The sequence below is a fragment of the Myxine glutinosa genome, chromosome 9, assembly GCF_964187855.1.
Source record: "Myxine glutinosa chromosome 9, kmMyxGlut1.1, whole genome shotgun sequence".
In the NCBI taxonomy this organism is placed as follows: domain Eukaryota; kingdom Metazoa; phylum Chordata; class Myxini; order Myxiniformes; family Myxinidae; genus Myxine; species Myxine glutinosa.
The window spans coordinates 123,654,094-123,674,684 of record NC_136269.1 but is presented as its reverse complement, the minus strand read 5'-3'; the positions used below and the strand labels follow the sequence as shown (position 1 = coordinate 123,674,684).

The 20,591-nt window shown below is 45.3% G+C and overlaps 2 protein-coding genes across 18 annotated transcripts in view; one reads left to right on the top strand and one right to left on the bottom strand.

The window, feature by feature from the left end:
• Window positions 1–3,052, bottom strand: part of CNOT1 (CCR4-NOT transcription complex subunit 1) — a 201,879-nt gene extending 198,827 nt beyond the window's left edge. For all 15 annotated transcript variants that reach the window (XM_068128263.2, XM_068128266.2, XM_068128271.2 and 12 more), the window contains exons 1-4: window positions 2,645–3,052; window positions 1,498–1,605; window positions 1,207–1,305; window positions 991–1,059 (exon numbers count right to left, since the gene is read on the bottom strand). In XM_068128263.2, the coding sequence (XP_067984364.2) occupies window positions 991–1,059; window positions 1,207–1,305; window positions 1,498–1,605; window positions 2,645–2,746 (378 nt within the window). In that variant the 5' untranslated portion in view covers window positions 2,747–3,052. The remainder of the gene's footprint in view (window positions 1–990; window positions 1,060–1,206; window positions 1,306–1,497; window positions 1,606–2,644) is intronic.
• Window positions 3,053–3,690: 638 nt separating this feature from the next.
• The window catches only part of NIPSNAP3A (nipsnap homolog 3A), a 42,470-nt gene continuing 25,569 nt past the window's right edge, over window positions 3,691–20,591 (top strand). Inside the window, exon 1 of one of the 3 annotated variants that reach the window (XM_068104875.2) lies at window positions 3,691–3,900. In XM_068104875.2, coding sequence (XP_067960976.2) covers window positions 3,838–3,900 — 63 coding nt within the window. In that variant the 5' untranslated portion in view covers window positions 3,691–3,837. Of the gene's footprint in view, window positions 3,901–17,839; window positions 17,937–20,591 lie in introns of those variants that run through there. The other 2 variants (XM_068104877.2, XM_068104874.2) reach the window with 2 other exon arrangements.

Genomic DNA, 20,591 nt, shown 5'->3' with positions numbered 1-20,591 from the left:
CGGAGGGTGGGGGCACAAGGGACGGCAGACGGAGGGCGGGGGCACAACGGACGGCAGACGGAGGGCGGGGGCACAAGGGACGGCAGACGGAGGGCGGGGGCACAAGGGACGGCAGACGGAGCGCGGGGGCACAAGGGACGGCAGACGGAGGGCGGGGGCACAAGGGACCGCAGGTGGAGGTGTGAGGACGCAAGGGGCCGCAGATGGAAGGTGGGAGCGCAGGGGACCGCAGACGGAGAGAGAGGGCGAAAGGCACCGCAGACGAAGGGCGGGGGGCGCAAGGGACGGCAGACGGAGGGCGGCGGCGCAAGGGACGACAGACGGAGGGCGGGGGCGCAAGGGACGGCAGACGGAGGGCGGCCCACAAGGGACCACAGACGAACGGCGAGGGCGCAAGGGACCGTGGACGGAGGGCGGGGGCGCAAGGGGCCGCAGACGAATGGAGGGGGCGCAAGGGGCCGCAGACGAAGGGCAGAGGCGCAAGGGGCCGCGGAGAGGGCGAAAGGATTAAGTGGCCGTGGACGGAGGGCGGGAGCAGCAAGTGGCCGTAGACAGAGGGTGGGAGCAGCAAGGAGCTGCGAACAAAGGGCAGGGGCACATGGGACCCTCTCTTTAACAGGTGACCAAAAAATGTAAAAAAAGAAAAGAACCACCTTTCGAGGCCATTTTTCCCCACAAAGCAGGTGTTTGGCCTTTTTTGGGCAGCTTGGTCCCCTTTTTGAAGCAATGTTTTATGGCGGGATGCCCTTCCTGCAACCAACCCAGTTAGTCGCCTTTTCCGACACACAGGGAATTACCAGTAAACTGGTACTCAATTTGCCGACCTCGGAAGGATGACAGGCTGAGTCAACCCCACTGGCGTTAATTCAGCGATCACCCGGGCTCCTGGGATCCCAAGCCAGCACCCTAACGGCTAAGCCAACACCGGGCTCGTGACAAAAAATAAAAATAAAAAAATTAAAAAAGGGTACATGAACAGCAAACACGTACCTCTTGCACCTTGCTTAGTTTCAACACCTTCCCAAGTTGGGAAAGAATGTGAGTAGATGGCCTGAGACTCTGTAAAGAATAAAGCCAAAAAAAACAAAAAAAAACATTTGTACCAAAAAAATTATTGAAACCATTTGGCTACAAGACTTCAAGCACTAAAACAAATTTCAAATAAATAAAAAGAATCCACAATGGTGGGTGTATTGTTCAACTTACCTTTTGATAATGTAATGGATTGTCAATTGCGTAGCAGAGTGTCGATATAAAATTTGGCTTGGTTATCAATGCAGTGCACTCTTGAATCAGAAACTGTGTCTGGAAAAAAAACACAAATTTCCACCAGAAATGAATTTCTATTTTTTTTTTAAAAGCTTTTTTAGTGGGGGGGGGGGGGGGGGGGTGGGGGGGGAGTGAAGGAAACAATATATCAAACACCAATGACGCTACAGGCAGGAAACACTTTCACATACACTTCATTCAAACTTTCCCTCAAATAACAGCTTTCACCTGATGAAAATCTTTGCCGCTGCTTTTACCATCGCCGCTAAAGTCGACGTGAGAAAAGAGGCAACGAAGCAGGTGTCTGTCTGCCTCTGTTCCACAGGTGCCCACAAGCTGCACACAAAAACACACAAAATTAATAAACATTTATATATCATACAACCGCACGTTAGCTCACTTTCCAAGAGGAGAGGAAGGGTGGAGGGCTGTCCACTCCAGGATGACGACAGCCAGGGAAGCAAAAACGAGTCCGTGGATGGAATTAGTCTCCCCAGGGGATACGACAAGCTAACAATCAAAACCCCCCAAAAATACATGAATAAAAGGGTTCTACGTCCTAACACACTGACTGATGCTGCGGTTAAGAGTGGAGCAGGTAACAATGCATTAGGTCTTCTGTGTTTTTCCATGAACCACAACCGAGCTGCAATTTGTAGGATGCACGGAGACGTGCACAGACTCACATAGCATCTAGGAAGTATCCTGAAAGTAGGCAGGTAGATAGACCAAAGGCAGGCAGGCCAAAGGTAGGCAGGTAGACCAAATACATAAGAATGTTAAGAACAATTTGTCAATTTACATTCATGAGTATGTGAGAAAACAAGTGCAGTAAACATGCACACAGGTAAACTATCACTAATACTGCAGTGTGTTAAAAGTTTGAACATAGTCATAAGTTATCACCTTTGCCATAATACCTCTTTAAAGTTTACAAACCTTTCAAAACAGAAAGGTCCAAAGATGATGAACACACAACAGCACCGACTTGTTCAGGTGCATCACGACACAGCACCTTTTACACGAGTTGTTGGACGAGCGACATTTTAAACAAACATCTGCTGAACCTGCGTTTTTAAACCAATTTCACATCGATCGACGTCGTCGTCGTCACAAAGCAAAAGGAACACAAAACGCAGGCAAACGTGAACCTCGAGACCGGGTCTTGGATACCCGCTACTTACCACGAGCACCCCATGGCCTTCGGGGCAGGACTAGAGCTCGTCAGGCAGTTATAGAAGCCGTTATCGTTTTAGACATCAAACCGCAGAGAGTAAACTAACCAGACAAGGCTAGGCACATTATAGGGCAGCTGGAAACAAAAGGAAATAACAACTGAGGTTTGAGGCCTCGGCTGGACTTGCGGCCTACTCACATGAGCGATTTCCAGCTGGCTTGCCTTGTAGTTCTTCTTAGTCAGATTATCCACAAGGTAGCTAATCTCAGACAAGGCCAGTGATAGCGAGTCAAGATTCATTGCTGGTCGGAGCGATCAGTAGAGAAATGCGGGAAATGTGCATCGTTCCCTCCTTTCTCCCGTCCGACTGGCGCGAACATGGCCGCTACGTCGCCATTTTGCGCACGGAGAGCTGCCGCTCAAGCTGCCACCCTTAATGGCGGTACCGTGAAGCCTCTGCTAAAGATTCCCACTCCCCCCATCCCCTAATATAACTTACTGCTCGGATTTTTACCATGCGATTTGTGTTTTATTTTCGATATCGTGACCTAGTGCCCGCATTGTCGCACGAACGTTCTGCTCCGAAGAATACGCGCTTACGTAATCACGTCAGAAACGCCTCAATAACATTTGAAAATTTCATTGACGAACGAGAGCGATGCTCCAATAATTCTTAGACGCACGAGGAAAATATTGAGCTCTGTCTCTTGAAAATGTTGGCGATTTCGGCAAAAGCATGTGGAAGTGGAAACGAATCGTATTATTTTAATGGTAACTATTATATAGGCCTATAATATAACAGCTACGCTAACAACGAACTTCCCTCGCAAAATTCACGATTACGTCAAACTCAAAGCGAGACAAATATCAGCTCACAGAAGGTACAAGAGGCGCGAGCTTCGAAAATTCCATATAAAAGCTGCAAAACATAAAATTAAAATAAATATGTTAATAGCATTTCAATTCCCACCCTCCTTTCCCCAGCAAAATCAAACCATGATAATCAATAATTCGCTTAATATATTATAATTGCAATTTCTACGTTCGCCCAAGAATCCACTTGTTCATTCATTCGATGTTGAACTTTATCCACGCGCTCTTCTTCTTCTTAAACGGCCGTCTTCTTCTTCCCATAATAACTTCTTCTTCTTCTTCACAAAGTTATTCTTCCTCTTCTTCTTCTTAAACGGCAGTCTTCTTCTTCACATAATACCTTCTTCTTCTTCTTCACAAATTTACTCTTCCTCTTCACCTCAATAACCTTCTTCTTCTCCTTCTTTAAACAACGCTTCATGCAGGGCAGTAATTATCCGCTCAAAGGATCATTCGGGCGATAGGTTTCTCCGACCGTGGAAATACTTGTTTAGCCAGCAGAAGGGAACGCGGCAGCGATGATTCCAACGACGTGCAGGGTCATGAAGCAATGGAGGCATATGTTTGGATGCCTGGTAGTGGTACGTATTAAATACGTTATTTGATATATAAACACTGAACAAGTTTAAAAGTTCGAACTTGCACGTTTCGTGAAGATTGTGTTTTTAAAAACAATTGCTAGTTTTGTATAACCATGGTGTTGATATGGCATAATGGAAGTATCGTACTCGTTGTTGTACCTTGTCATTTTGCTGTTGCTGAACAGATTGCATTGAGTATACAAAGTACGTACTTTAAGTAGGTCATGCTGTCATGGTGGTCTGGTCTCGTCCTTGCCCTTCTCCTTCCTAGGGTGCTCTAGCGCTTGCTTGGCTTCACGTTTTTTTTATTTTTCTCGTTGAGGCAGAAATGCCAGTGACCGAGTAAGGAGACGTCATGGTGATCTCATTGGACATTTTTTATACGTGGTCGAGGCTCATGGAAGAGCTAGTACACTGAACGGATCAGAATGTAACAGACGAAATTACATTAGGCACAATGCCCCTGGCCTCACCTGGAAGAACCAGGGAACCACTGGTAGGTGTGGATTATGCACAAAATATGTAACGGAAAAGAAAGTAAATACCTATATTGGGGGTGGGGGGGGGGGGGGAGGCAAACCCCCTGAGTTTTAATGCCGTCAATAAACTTTGGTACATCCCAGGTGATGAAGGTTGTGGACAAGGTGAGCTAAAAACAGGATGCAAAACACACATGCCTGGAGTGGACAAGATGGACACAGAAGGAAACTCCAAGGAGGGAAAACTAGAAATTTGGAAGGAGGAGGGATTTCGGGTGGGTTAACGAGGGTAGAAAAGCTCATGGTTTTGGAATGGGGACAATCTGAGATGGTGGTCGTGGTTCGTGTGTAGCCTGTGGCTGCTGGTTGCATCATCTTCTGGGGGCACGGCAATGCCTCTTCTATAACCAGTCATCTGGTACTCATTTTGCTGACCTTGGAAGGATGACAGGCTGAGTCAACCCACCTGGTGTTAAGACATGACAGGGGCTCAAACTCAGCACCCTAAGATTTCAAGCCAGCCGCCTTAACGGTTAAGCCAACACCAGGCTTGAGATGGTGGTGAACAGCTGTCTTGAAGACATCGAGAGAAGAATGAGATTGAAGAGGATGTGGCAGTTGATTCCAAAGGGCGGGGAAAAAGGAGGAACAAATGTGAGGGGATGAGCAGTAATCCTGGATTTGGGTTGTTTCACCAGAAGGGCGTTGATGGTGGACCGTGTGTGCCCTGTATAACTGCTAATGGTATCTGGTGATCCCTCCACTACCAGCTGTGACATTTCCTGTGAACTTGCAAGCAGCCAATTGGAATGCCATGCTGTACCTTGAAAAGCCAGTGTCCCTCAAGGTCGTGTTCTGGGATCAGTCCTGTTCTTCATATACGACTATACGTTACTGACGTCGTCGTCAATAGGAACTTCATTATATCACTTTTCAGACAGCTTCACTCTATGAAGGATAGTTCATTATCTTTCCCAGGCATGCTACGGCAGCATCCCTCCCTGCTCATCTGGATAAAATAAGCAACTGGTCTTCCATATGGAGCATGTATTTTAATGCAAGAAAGGTCCATTTGTTGCTTTCCTGGTGATTAAAATCTTTACCAGGAAGCGGATTAGCCGAGCAAGCTTTAACTCCGGGGCGACGATCAAATGTGGACTTTATACACGCGGGGGAAGAAAGGGAAAGGAAGCGATGAAGGGTCTTACCTGTGGTCCGCCGGGCAGTTCCCAATCCTGCAATAAATAAACTTAAACAAAAACGGATTTAGAAATGTACAAAAATAACAAAAGGATTTATTGAAAGAAAATACCGATAAGAGAAACGCGACAGTGAAACTAAAGTCCGAAACGGGACGTCCCCCACACCAGACTTGAACACAGACGAAAGGAAGAATAAACTGGAAAATAATGGGGTGTGTGTGTGCACTTAGCTCCGATCACTGGTGGGATCTCGTCGGTCTGCGAACGGGTCCGGAGGTCCGTGCGCGAGAACACGCCCAGTAGGCCTCGATGGTTTGCCCTTGTTCACCAGGCCTTGATGTGCCCTCCCACGCTCCAGCGACCAGCAGCGCTCATCCACGTGAAGAACCGCAGTTTTTCGGGCCACGGCTCTTCCTGCTGCCTCTCCACGTCTCCCGAAGGCGTCTCTGAACACGGTCGGTCCGACCGCTTCCTGGAGCCAGTCGCCCACGCACAATCGCTCGCGAGGTCCAGAACCTGAACAGGCACAAGAGCGCGAGGGAGAAGACGCGAGGGAGAAAAAGGCCGTCGAGTGCAAGATGAAGGCGTGAAGGGTAAAAGGCAAGAGAGAAAATGTCGGTCCGAGAGTTATTTTAACGACTGTCTCGTGGCGTCATCTGTGCCTCTCCACCAACGCCCGCAGGCCACCATTACATTGTCCAGCTCTCCACCAATCAGCACGCCGCTTCTTGCTCGCCCTTCTCTCTACCAATCAGTGAGTGCCTTCTTACTCCGCCCTGGCCAATCACGGCTCCTCGGGGCGTGTCTTCGGCCTGCTCGACCTCTGTGTGCTTCCCAATGGTGTAATTAGCGGCAGCGCTCAATGTCCTGGCTTCCTGGTGGTTTTTATTGTTACTTAGTGTGGTTTAATGGCCATTCTAACTGGTGTCTATGGTGCGGTGCCAAAAAGGATAAAGGATAGATCACTGAGGTTTGACAAATAGGGGAATTAACATAATCCCTACAACTAGTTAACACAAGGGCCATCCTCGTATGGCCACAATTATTCACTCTTACACGTCAACCGGCTAAACAAAACTTACTACATCGTGATGGTTCTTACGAATCTTACCCGACATCCAGAGCATGATAATTTATACATCCTACCGGTTCTAAGGTAATCCCGCCCCACCGACATAACAATATTCTCACCTGGTCCCTCCATATAAGGACCGCCACGCAAGGTCCTCGACTTATTTCTGTAGTTAGAATCTCAGGGAGGTTGAGTCTCTTGAGCTCCTGGGCCTATCAGCTATAACCTGGTCTGGGCAGATCATATATCTCTACATAATCTGTGGCCTTCTGCGAGGCCTGCTTCTAATCTTAGCGTGCTTGAGGCCTTGGAATCTTAAGGCTCTCTGTGCTATTGTAAATGTGACATTTACATGTGTCTCAAATCTGAATGTTCTTCCTGATAATCTTTGGCAAGTTGGTAACCTTGCAGTATGTTTTATCTGCTCTATTCTGGTCCCAGAACACTGTCCTCTCACATCTCCACCCAGCCCAACCCTTGCCCTTCCAAGTCTCACAAGTTCGGCCAGAAACCCTTTCCTTGTTCCCCTGCCAAAGTCTAAACTCGATACTCACCCCAATTCTTTCACACCCCACCTGTGGTAGTCACCTAATTATTTTTTGTCTCCGAGCTCTTCCCTTTCAGAATTCAAGTCTGATGTCAACTGTCACCTAATACTCTCTCCCATTCCACTACTGAGCTTCACGATACCTGCTAAGACTCTGCTCTTCAATGAGCCTCGATACCTGTACAAAAAAAATGTCATCATGCACCTCAAGTATAATCGTTAATGTTTTCCAAAGTCTTGAATCTGAAACTGATAGAGTTGGAGAAATTTATGCTTTTAATTGTGCTGTCTGTTCCACCTGTTTTGTTTGTGCACTCAAGCACTTCAGTGTGTGGATTACGTCATACACACTCTGACGTCAAACATACCTGGATCTGGCCTTTCGCTTGTTTGCAATGGAATAATTTGAGGAGCTTGGAAACTACATACAGTAAGTATTCAGGATATGTACCATAAGTAAGTATTCAGGATACATTACTCGTGCGCCATGCTCTACAACTGCATAAAATCAACAGACCTAAGTTAAGTAATGGTGTCTCAGGTGCAAGGTAAAGTGGGCCCGTTACATCGGTATTTTGTTTGTTTGGTTTCAAGGGTGAACAGCATTTTGGTCTGACATAGTGCGTAGTGTATACATATTAGATAGACGGGATGACTGTACCCCAGTGAGTTGCTCCAGTAGTGGATAGCCAACGTTCACCCACGGTTCGCCCGGCCATATGTAATAAGTAGACAGGTGGACATTTAGAGTGTGTAGCTCCAGTTGAGGAAATTTGGGCACCAATAGGTAACATGGACTGGGCGGGACGATCCTGTTGGACCTAATTATCCCAACCGGTGTCCATGGTTGCTTAGCAACCCGTCAGGCCATGGAACTATCCGTGGCTGGCGGCTTCAGGGTCAAAGGTCGATTGGTGGGTCTGAGCGACGTCATCATGCATCCCGGCACACTCGCTCTGAGGCCTGTTGCAATACATTTTAAAGTTTAATGGCTGAAAAGAATAGTGATAATGTCTTAACCCTGGATAGGTGTACCCCTGGGTATACCCATTCTGTACGGATGGGTATACCAAGTAGTACACCTATCTATGGTTAAATACCGAAATCAACATTTAATTGAAATACTTTAAAATTCCAGAAAACATCTGTTGGGAAAGGGGGGAATACTACAAGTGTAAATATAATGTGGTAGCGTCTTGACGCCATCTCCATATAAATATTTGACACGAGCATACATCCATTTTAGGATTCGTGCTCAGACATCTTCATCAGTCCTCGACTTTGTATCGCCCAGATGTTCCTGAGTTATCCAAAGAGAGGAAAATCATAAGCTCGCAAGTCTGGATTGCATGGTGGATGATTTACACCTTGCGAACCCATCCCCAACCCGGCCTGGTGGCATAATAGTTAGAGCGTCCGCTCTGAGTCTGGGAGGTCAGTGGTGCAAACCCAAAAACTAACCAATAATGGTATGTGCTGCTTCCTTGCTTGATGCTCAGCATTTAAAAGGATAAAGCATGGACAAACAACGCTGGGAATGCAATGGCAAACCACCCAGTATAACCTTTGCCAAGAAACTGTTTCAGCAGCACCAACGCCCTGTAAAGAGTATGGTACATCAAAATCAAACGAAAACCCATCTCTGTTATTTGTCGTGTGAAGGAAAGCATTATCATGCAGTAAAGTCACACCTTAAGATGGCGTACCTGGCCCTTGCCTGTGAATTGCATCTCGCTTCATTGTTTTTAACAAGTCAATGTAGTACTGTGTGGCAGTGGTTTTTCTTCCCATGTTTTATAAATTGTGCAAGAGTCTATTATCGTAAACTTTCTGTACAGCTTATGGCGAACAATTTTAGGTGGTGGTGAGAGGTGATGGGGACCAATTATAACGTGTCCGACTCCATTCTGCCTTGGTTTGACTCTGGTGTGAAATGATGGACCCAGGTCTCATCATGCGACGACCTTGTTTTGATAAATGGTCGACCTCCCTCTGGTAGCATTCCAGGATCTCTGTTGCAGTCTACACAAGTTTACATTTCATCAAACGTGAGGTCCTTTCGTACCCACCTTGCGTGAACCTTGCTGGACTCCAATTGAAAATGAACAATGCTTTCCACATCTCCAACACAGACATCCATTTCTTCTGCAATTTCACATATTATCAATCCAGAAATTCTCCAATGTGAGCTCTTAAACACGTTTAATATTTACTTGAGAGCCAGCACTTTGGTTGTATGTGAGAACGCTCAAGATCAATTTTAGCCATTTATGTTTTTTAATTTCCGCCATTTGGTGCTATTTTTTTAAGTTGTTGAGGAAGCGATAAAAGCAATGAAGAGTAGAAAAGCGGGAGGGCCGACGAGAGTTGTGGGAGATATGTTGATGGCAGCAGGAAGTTGCGGTGTGAAGAGAATGACAGAGTTCTGTAATCTGGCGGTGAAAGAAGGCCGCATTCCAGTGGATTGGGAACTGAGTACCCTCGTCTCTCCATACAAGGGGAAAGGTCCCAAACTCCCCCCTCACCCCTCCCCTTCAAATCTCCCCACCCTCATTGCTTCTCAATTTCCCCCCTCTCACTCCCCCTCCTCAAAGCGTCCTCCCCGCTTCTTCCCCCTTCAAACTCTCACCTCCATCTCCCCCAACCTTCTGCCTCGCTCTTCCCCCTCCTCAAATAACACCTCATTGTGGCTCACCCAATCACCATCAAACCTTTTGTCCGCCCCATCCTTCCCTTTCTCCGAGCTATTCTGAAATCTCTGACACACCTTCAACAGCTCTCCCTACCTCTTCCACCTCTTCCACATCTTACCCTACCCCTCCTCCCCCCTGTTCTGTATCTGATGCTCCCCCTTCCTCTTCATTAACGGTATGGACCTCAAACATCCGGGGCCTTCGTTCAAACTTAACTGATCTCTCCATACAGGTTGCTTCTGTCAAACCAGACGTGATCTGCTTAACAGAAACTTTCCTCCTTTATGATGTCTCTGATTCCATAGTATCTCTCCCGGGCTACTCCCTCCTCCGGTATGATAGACCTGAGCCTCGTCCTGGAGGCGGGGTTGCTATCTTTATCAAAAACTCTCTTCCTCACTCGCCCTGCACTGCACTCTCTCCACCTCACCCCCAGGAATACCTCTGGCTACGGCTTCCCCTTCGCTCCCACCTCTTGTTCATATGTGTGTTGTACCGTCCACCAAACAGTGATGACTCCATCTACATCTCGCTGTCTGATGATATGGACCAACTTCTATCCACTCATCCCAACTCTCTCTTCCTCATATGTGGTGATTTCAACTGTCATCATGCCAGTTGGCTGGGTGTGGGTACCTCTCTCACCAGCCATGGCTCCTCAGCAAAGGACTTCTGCGACTCACTGGGACTGACACAATCTGTCAATTTACCGACCCGGATCTCAGTCAACGGAACATCTTCTCTTCTGGACTTGGTAATGACTAACTTCCCTGAAAATGTCTGCTGCTCTTCTTCTGCTCCGATCGGATCATCTGATCATGTCCTTGTTAAAGTGGACATCTCTCTGACCATCCTCAGGGAGCCTGCTCAGCGTCGACGAGTCTGGCATTTCACTCAGGCCAACTGGCACGGTCTTCAAGCAGCCATCAATCATCTGGACTGGTCTCCCATCTCTACCACCTCTGACATCAACTCATCCTGGGAATTCTTCCAAAGTAAATTGCTCTCTCTCATGCACAGATTTATCCCATCTCGTCTTCAGTTGTCATACCCTTCCTCCCGTCCATGGTACACGGAATCTTGTGGTGAGGCTGTTGCCCAGAAACAACTTGCCTTCGTCTCCTGGAAAGCAAATCCAACGGAAGGAAATCTCATTTCCTTTCACAAAGCCCGAAACAAGTGTGTGTCCACCCTCAGGAGAGCCAGGAAACAATATCTCTCCGTTCTCAAGACCGAACTCTCTTATCTGTCTCCCTCTTCCAAATCCTGGTGGCGTCTGGTCAAATCCGTTTCTGGTGTTTGTTCCCCCTCCATCCCCTCCCTTACCTCAAACGGCTACACAGCCGACTCCGCACGTGAAAAAGCTGAATGCCTCAACTCTGTGTTTGCCTCTAAATCTTGTGTCCCAAACCCATCCCTCTCTGTACCCACCATACCCAGTCGTACCCTGCTGCTCCTGGACTCCGTGTCCTTTCCTCCTGACAAGGTGGAAAAGTTTCTGTCAACCCTCGACTCTGATTCTGCAACTGGACCCGATGGCATCAGCCCACGGGTCCTAAAATCCTGCTCTGCTGCTCTATCTCACCCTCTCTCTGTTCTCTTCACCCTCTCTTTTGCTCAAGGTCAACTGCCATCTGCTTGGAAATCAGCCAACATCACCGCTTTGCACAAAAAAGGTGCAAAAACAGATCCTAGCAACTACAGACCAATCAGCCTTCTCCCAATTATCAGCAAAGTCATGGAATCCATCATTGCTTCTGATATGAAATCTTTCCTCTTCTCCAATGGCTTGATCTCTGATCATCAATTTGGTTTCAGACCAGGTCACTCTACTCTGGACATGCTGCTTCTGCTGTCTCAACAATGGATGGAGGTCCTCAATGCCAAACAGGAAATTAGAGCTGTCTCCCTCGACATATCACGTGCCTTCGACACGGTCTGGCACCCCGCTCTGCTCACCAAACTCTCCTCCTTTGGTATCCATGGAAATCTTCACGCATGGCTGGCGGACTTCCTCTCTAGTCGTCGTCAACGTGTGGCCCTGAATGGGTTTCTCTCATCTCCTCTTCCTGTTCAGGCTGGAGTTCCCCAAGGCAGTGTTCTGGGCCCCGTGCTTTTTCTGGTCTTCATCAATGATCTCTCTGACTCTCTTGAAAATCCTCTCTATCTCTTTGCTGATGACTCCACTCTCTGCCGCTCCATTCCTCTTCCCTCAGATCGGCAGTCTGCTGCCTCCTCACTCTCTGAAGACCTGGACAAAATCACAGACTGGTCAAACAAGTGGAACATGTCTTTCAATCCTGACAAATCTCACACTCTTACTATGTCTCTCCGAAAAGATCGACTGGACAACCCTCCCATCTACTTTCTCAACAATCCTCTCCAAGAAGTTCTGTCGCTCAAGATTTTGGGTCTCACTATCTGCCATGATCTTTCTTGGGAAAACCACATTTCCAAGCTGGCCTCCAAAGCCAGTCGCCGACTGGGCATCCTCCGTCGTGCGAAGTCCTTCCTCGGCACACCTGAGCTCCTCACCACATACAAGGCTTTCATCCGCAGCTCAATGGAATACTGTTCTCCCCTATGGGCCGGTGCTCCTGCCTCACACCTAGCTCGGCTTCACGCTGTTGAAACCAAAGCTTTCAGAATTATTGGAATCTCCCGCGATGAAGCTATCTCTGAGGGCCTTTCACTCACTCACCGCAGGCAGGTAGGTGGTCTTTCTGTCTTCTACCGACTCCTCTCTGGCCTTGCACCCCCAGCTCTCTCTGTGCTCTGTCCCCCAAATATTCCTACAGGTCGCACAAGATCTGCCAGCAACCCTCTGATGGTTAAACTGCCGAAATCTCGGCTCTCCGCTCACCTTCACTCTTTCATTCCTCTTTTCTCCCGCCTCTGGAACAAACTCCCTCACTCCCTTCAATCCCACTCCTCCCTCCAGGTCTTTAAAACAGCTGTTCACCACCATCTCTTATCTTCCCCCATCCAAAACCTTGATCTTTTCTACCCCCGCTAATTCAACCCAGATCCACCTTGTTTGAAATTCCAACTTCTTTCCTGGAAGTCCTGGCAGTGTCCATATGTTTTATACCTCTCCTACTGCCCCCTTCCCACGCCCCCCCCCCCCCAAAGCCCTCGCCCTCGCTCAGATCTCTCGATGTCTCCATGTCTCTCGGTCCCTGCTCTCAAATGTTGTGTTTGTGTCCTTCCCCCTCTCTCCCCATCTTGTCTACCGCTCCCTATGTTATATGTTTTATGTGTCGGTTTGTCTTTCTGTGTGATTAATGTTCGCTCTTTAACGAGCCTCGATCTTGTATACAAAACAAAAAAAAACAAAAAAAGAAAAAAAAAAGAAAAAAAAAGGTGACCCTCTGGAGTGTGGCTCGTACCGAGCGATAAAGTTATTGGAGCATGGAATGAAGGTAGTCAGGCAGCTTAGGTAGTGGATGGGGACATGCCGGATAAAAGCACCAAAACTTTATCAGGCAATCTTCAGGGTCCCAGCTATGATTCTATAACCGGCGCCAAGCGATACGACCACTCTTATTTGAATTTTTATTTTTTTTTGTGAAAAATTTTTTCTAAATTTTAGGAATCTTTTTTATTTTTGGTTTTTGGAAAATACGTTTTTATTGCAGAAATGAGAATCTTTTCCGAACATTTTGGTGTAATTGTTTTTAAAATCGAACATCTAGAAGTATTTTAAAACAATATTTGAAAATTAGGTGTCTCGGGTGCATTTCCTCAATTTGGAAAATTTCTTGGAAATTTCTTGGAAATTTTTTTCGTTTGGTTTTTGGAAAAGAAATGTTTTTATTGCAGAAATGAGAATCTTTTCCGAACATTTTGGTGTAATTGTTTTTAAAATCGCACATCTAGAAGTATTTTAAAACAATATTTGAAAATTAGGTTAGTTAGGGGAGTTATGAAATTTGAAATTACCGGCCGGACTAAAGCACCAAATTTTCACAGGAATTAGAACATTGATTTAGGAAGATAATTAGCCTCTCCAAACAACTTTTGGCCCCCCTATGAGGCCCACAGTGGCCCATGCAAGATGATACACTTTGGTCTCCATTTATGGATCAAGGGAAGTAACTCAACTTATCTAAAATGATTTTTAATAAATATATGATAATGTCTGTGTGCTCTAAAACATATCAGAAATCATAAACATGCATCAAATACCATTTTAGGTGTATAAAACTCTCAAATAGTTATATTTTAACAGTATAATAAATGATTAATATCGAATTATCTCTCTTGAAATAGCTTATATTCCATCAAAGCATAATGCACTATCTTTAGCTTGATTTTTCCTGTAATTATCCAAGAATATTTATTCTACAGTTGCAAAGTAAGGATAAAGGAGTGATGTAATGTGCCATTTACAGAGTTACGTTGCATGTATATGCTATCATAACATTTAATCATTACCGGAACTGTTATTAAGATATTTCACAGTTACATGTGCAAAGCCTGGTGCATGGAAGGTCACTCTTTTTACATTTACACCGAACGCAGTTTCCGGTACATCGGTACTTAATCAGTTTGCCACAAGCCTCGGCCGCCTCGGGAAGGGTCATCCATGTGGGTTGTAGGCTCTGTTCATCGTCTTCCTCCCATCCCCACTGTAGCGGTGATGGGAGATTTGGCAGCGACTGAAAAAGAATAATTATGTAGAATGTAACGGTGCTAGGTGAATTATTTAGCAGAACTTTATAAGATGGAAGATCAAGGAATGAAGACTGTCATGTGGTATATTTATATTATTACCTTGTGTGCCATCATCCAGACTGCTGATTGGTATATTGCTCGCAGAACGTGAAGGAAAAGAGCGTCTTGAGTCGGTGGAAGATTTTCGAAACTGCGGGATTTTTTGCAGAAGAGGTTCAAACGTGTTTGATTCACGGATTCGCTCTCGGATGTTTTGTCATATACGAGTACAGTAAATCGTTCGAGTGCTTTGAAGACGTCCGAAGATATGTTGATGGCTGCAAATGGGTTGCTTGATATTTCGAGGAACGTTTGTGTTGCCTCAGGGAACGACTTCCATATTTTGAATATTGTATTTTTGCCTTTGCCCCTGAAACCTGAAGTGGAATCACTGCCGCTGAATGCGTGAAAAAATGGTAACGAATTGGATCTATCATGTCCGAGGAACTCATAAAGTTTGTTGATCGAGATGACTTTGAGGTCCTTGCCTACTCCAAACTCCACATTTATTTGCAGTAAGGGGTGATCATCAACTATTTGTGAAAACAATCCTACCAAAATAACAATCACGTCAGTATCAACAGTTTTTACCACAATATTCTTGTGTCGATGTTTAGCTGCGTCTATCAGATGGACAACAATCCTGGTGTCTGCTTCCTCGTGATCACACGGTCCAACCGAACTGTCATTGCCCGAAGTTATCACCGGTCTGGAAAAAGAATGTTCCTCTACTTCACGGTTTAGAAATTGAAACTTCCGTTTTGTTTCGATTGTCATGAAGAAAGTCAGGCCATTTTCTGGGTATTTTTGCGGTAGAGGTAACTTTTCGTCTTACACCTTCGCCTCTTTTCTGACGTGTACTCGCCTTGATGCTCTTCTCACGATATTCATCCCAAACAATGTCAATGCGCGATCGTGATGCCTCTTTTTCGATATAGGGCAAGAACACATTTTTGGAATATTGGTCAAACGTCGTCATTGTCGTTGGCCGAAGCATGTGAATGAGAGCCCTGCCGTCGAAGATTTTACAATCATGTGTGCTGTTTACGTTTGACTCGGTCGGAGGAATCTCCAATGATGTTAACAAGTCCGACTTTGTTATGCTATGGAGCTTCCCCTGGTCAGACAGGGAGGGAGGGAACAACTGGTTTTCATGACGGAAGAACAGTTTGATATCTCCATTGCGTTGCTGATTGGCAATATAGAGTCTACCAAAGAGAGCGACATCGTTTTTCAATCCCGCAAGTTGTTTTGATTTGACTGATTTTTTTTGTCTTTGGCATTTTAAACAGTATCGGATTATGTTTCTTTATGACATCGTGTATTGTCTTCGTTTGGTCTTCAAACACATCTTTTTTGAACGCGTTATATTTTTTATTACCAACAGACTCCAACGACTTGATTGTAGCTACCACTTCTTTGCTCGCACAATCGCGTGTGTTTAGAATGATCAGTTCAGAGCCGCTCTCACAGAATGGATTTCCATATGCATTGATGGTGTCGATTAGAGAACGAGATTGGTGGTGAAAGCTGCGTTGTGTGGACGTATTCTCTTCATGGTGCTTTTCATTTTGTACAGGATGTGTCAAAAAATTGTCCTCAAATTCTACTAATAGATGAGCTTTTTCGGGTCCTGCCACTACCCAGTCTTTTAACGCTGCCGGACTTTCTGTTAAGCCAATTATGCCCCCGCTTCCTTTTACGATGGCATTTTGTTGCTCGTGGGCTTGGTCGAGAGGCATGGTTGAGAATCTGTGGCAGGTCTTCTGTACCACCCAAGCTTTCCGAAGAAGGTCTTTGGCGTTGCTGCTTAGTGATGTGAGGTCTCGTATGTGGACGGACGCCCACCTGCTGTAATTGTGGTGGTCAAGCGCGAAAAACAGGAACATGAGAGCCTCGAGAGAGCGTACATACAGATCGAAGTTATTCTCGCGGTGAGATCGTATGAATGTTAATACAGTCAATTCCGTCCATAGAATCAGATCCCAATAGAAGAACGTTGGACTCTTATCCAACATTTCACCACGCCACTGTTCGTACTCAGTATCTCCGAACTCTTGCTTGTATTCTTCGAACGCTTCCTGTCTGAGATGAAAGAGTGCGCACGCTGTTACCTGAAAAAAGACAAATTTATGAGTAAATTAGTAATAACATACATATTTTTGAAGATGTTCATTTACAATATTATTATACGTGTGATTTTAATTGTTTAATGACTGTGACAATAATTATTGTGACATGCAGGCATGGAGACAGTGACCATTTTAACTAACCTGGTGGGCATGTCTTGTCCGGGTAATGTGCGACACTTTATGAAACGAGTCTGCTGTTCCAGTAGTTGCTAATGAGGATTCAACAAGGGATTCAGTCCATCCAGATTTGTCCATCAGATCACCTAAACTGTTCAACAGTGCCTTTTCAGTATGGAGGCCGCCTAGCATGATCAGCATTTTCCCCTCGCCATATAATTCTGGAAAGCGCCACTGAAGATACTTGCATTGGGCATATATGGGACAGTCGCAGGCTAGTATTGACATCTGACCAGGATTCAAGAAGCGTGTTGCCGATATTAGGATGTCCATGCCGTGTTTGATCATTGCAGGAGAGTCTGCCTTTTCCATGAAGAGAGGAAGAAGGGAAATAATGGCTGGTGGAGAAGTTGGTGATCGTTCTTTGGCTGCGTGAAATGCCGACCAAGACATAGCCTCGTAATCATCAAACTTCTCGTGCGTTACAAGTTCTGATGTTGAAGCCAGCCAGTCATTCTCCTCTCCAATAGCATCGTGAAGATTAGATTCACTCGTTTGCGTCGTGATTTTAGGTACTTGGATAGTTGCCTTGCAGAGCGGAGGAAGGTGTAGCTATCTGGTAGATCGTACGTTGACCTAGATGCATCGGCATTAATTTCATGACGATCTTGACCCTTATTATGTTCAGTGGGATGCTGCATAATTGTCATTGCTGTTCCATGCAGTGATCCAGAGGCTGTTGTGCTTGACGGGTTATGATCTATGTTGTCAATCGCGCCCACAGTTACAAGATCATGCCGAAGTTGCAGCGGACATACTAGACCATCACTGTCAAACTGGGCCAGCTGTTTTTGAGAAATTGATTTTTCGATTTCTAGTACACGCTTATATGATATGCTAACACATAACTTTTCAAACTTCTCGATCATAGTCTTGCTCCTCGTTGATGTGTGAATGTTCAATCCTATATATACAGGAGCGGGCGGTTCGTGCAAGTGAGAATGTCGTTGTTTGGAAGGTGCTGAAGATGAGGATTCTGCTTTTGGCCTTTGCCGACTCTTCCCATTGTGGATCAGAAGTTGAGTGATAGTATTGCATGGTTGTGTCTCATATATGTCTCCTTTCAAATTGGCACCATACAACAACATTGAGATTAGTGTTTTAGTGTTTGGGGCTATATCTTGGCAATTTTCTGAAAAGTTTCCATCAAAGCTTATTGTATCTTTGAAAATTTCGTTTCTGCACATTTTAGCAACTCTGGAAAATAGGAGTGCTTCGGCACCGTAGTCACGTGTTTCTAACGCTTCTTTGATCAGTTTTCTCACTCCATCTGGAAATATTAGAAACACATTCTTATTAACGGTCTGTTCCTGAATTCCATATTCCATAAAATGGGCGATAATTTTTTCTTTCAGACATGTTTTGTTTGTGGTGTAATCACACCCCAATTGTTGTAGCCTACTTTGGTGAAGATCATACAGATCTTTGAGTCTGAACATATTTGTTTCTGACATTATTTGTTCCTCGATGTGGTCAACCAGCTCTACAAATGCTCTTCCTTTGGCTCGTTCATGACTACTGTCAGCATTCCTGTTCCTGTTTCGTATGTGCGAACGATACACATTTTTATACTTCGTCATACACGATGAGTGGTATTTTGCCTCGATGGCTATCACATCTCCACCAGCGAGTTTGGCTAGAAGATCCATGTCCTCCATCTCGGTTGCCATCGTTCTCAACCTTACGTCTATATTGTGCGTACAACATTCATGTAAATCTTCATTGGTGTTTTCAGAACAAAATACACAAGACATGGTGATGATAGTACTGTAGCTTGATTTAGTATCAGACGAGGAGAGGGACTGTCTTTTCGAAGATCTCACTACGTTACCAGAGACGTTGTCATGTTTTCGCTTCTTGTTTACCGCACGTGTTAACATTGTGTCTGTAAACAGCTGGCGACAGGAGTTGTGCCAACATGCGTTGTTCTGATGGAGAATTTCTGCGGTGACGTCCTTCGAGAATGAAACTTTAACGGGCATAGCATCGAGATCTTGAAATTTCTGTACGTTCTCTAAAAACGATGCGTATATTGACAATGAATCTGAGTTTTGCCTGTTCTTTGGACATTTGGGTAAATCCGTCTTTTGTTCTTGGCAGATTACACACCTGGACCAATCGATTTCCTCGGCCTCATCCAGTTTGTAATCACTGTAACAGTAACACAAAAAAGGATTAAAATATAGGTATCCATAAATATGTACAAACAACGGTCAACCCATGCTAATATAGGTATAGGTTAATAAGGTATAATATAATATTAGTTAGCAAGTTTGCCACATGGCGCTGGGACGAATCTACTTTCATTGGCGACACATGTAGCGTGTCCTATATGAACCGATAGTATTAAAAGTCAATTACAAAAATAAAAAAATAAGGATACATACCGAACATATATGTATAATCCACGATATGTTTGGGTTTCCTGCTCCTGACAGTCCCTATTCCAGTTGATTTTGGATGATTTATCAGAAGAACGCTTGAAGATTTTCGGCGGCCTTGATTGATTCAATATGCATGCGCCGGGAAAGAATCCTCCTGGAAAAAAAGTATGTTTACAGTTGAGGTATACCATTTATATTAATCATAAAGCAGATATTTAGATGCTATGTACATAGATATCAAACGTCATCATAAACACCCGTATAGGGGAGGAACAATTTAGGTTTATTGCTCTTCCAGGTTTATTGCTCTTCCAAAGGTTTATTGCTCTTCCAAAGGAGATAATTCGATATTAATCATTTATTATACTGTTAAAATATAACTATTTGAGAGTTTTATACACCTAAAATGGTATTTGATGCATGTTTATGATTTCTGATATGTTTTAGAGCACACAGACATTATCATCTATTTATTAAAAATCATTTTAGATAAGTTGAGTTACTTCCCTTGATCCATAAATGGAGACCAAAGTGTATCATCTTGCACGGGCCACTGTGGGCCTCATAGGGGGCCAAAAGTTGTTTGGAGAGGCTAATTATCTTCCTAAAGCAATGTTCTAACTCCTGTGAAAATTTGGTGCTTTAGTCCGGCCGGTAACTATATTGACTATATTAAGCTGTAACTCCCCTAACCAGGTGTCTCGGGTGCATTTCCTCAATTTGGAAATGGTTCTTGCAGAGTTTTGTGGTCTTGCACAAGGATACCAATGAGGTCTGACTTCTTTCCTTGGCGCAGTTTTCCTCTTTCAGATAGAGAAGGGGGGTGCGGATGATTTTCATGCTGGAAGAAGGTTCTGTTACATATTTATGTGAATGTATGTGAATTACCATCCAGGTCTTTGCTTATCCATGTGTAATAGATTAAGGGTTGTTGTGGTTGGAGGGTCAGGAGCCCTTCTGAAAAGAGGCCGGAAACGGAAGAGGAAAAGACACGAGGAAGAAAAGCGACGAGGATTCTTCTTCCTCGCCCCGCTCCGACGAAAGGTGGGATTGATATTGAGCCGTGTGGAAAAGCGGCGTTCCCGAGCCCGTCTGGCGAGAGGAGTTACCGGGACGGACCTGCCCGGTGGACGTCAAACTGTCGTGTGGCCGTGCACCGACCCAGCGTCTGGCACCGTTCGCGACCCCGTCTAAAAAGACGCGTACGGGTCGCACGTTGGGGCCTAACACGCGTTGCAAGCGGCGTGGGGCTTTTGGGCTTGCTTTACCGTACCCGCTTCGCGTGGCCA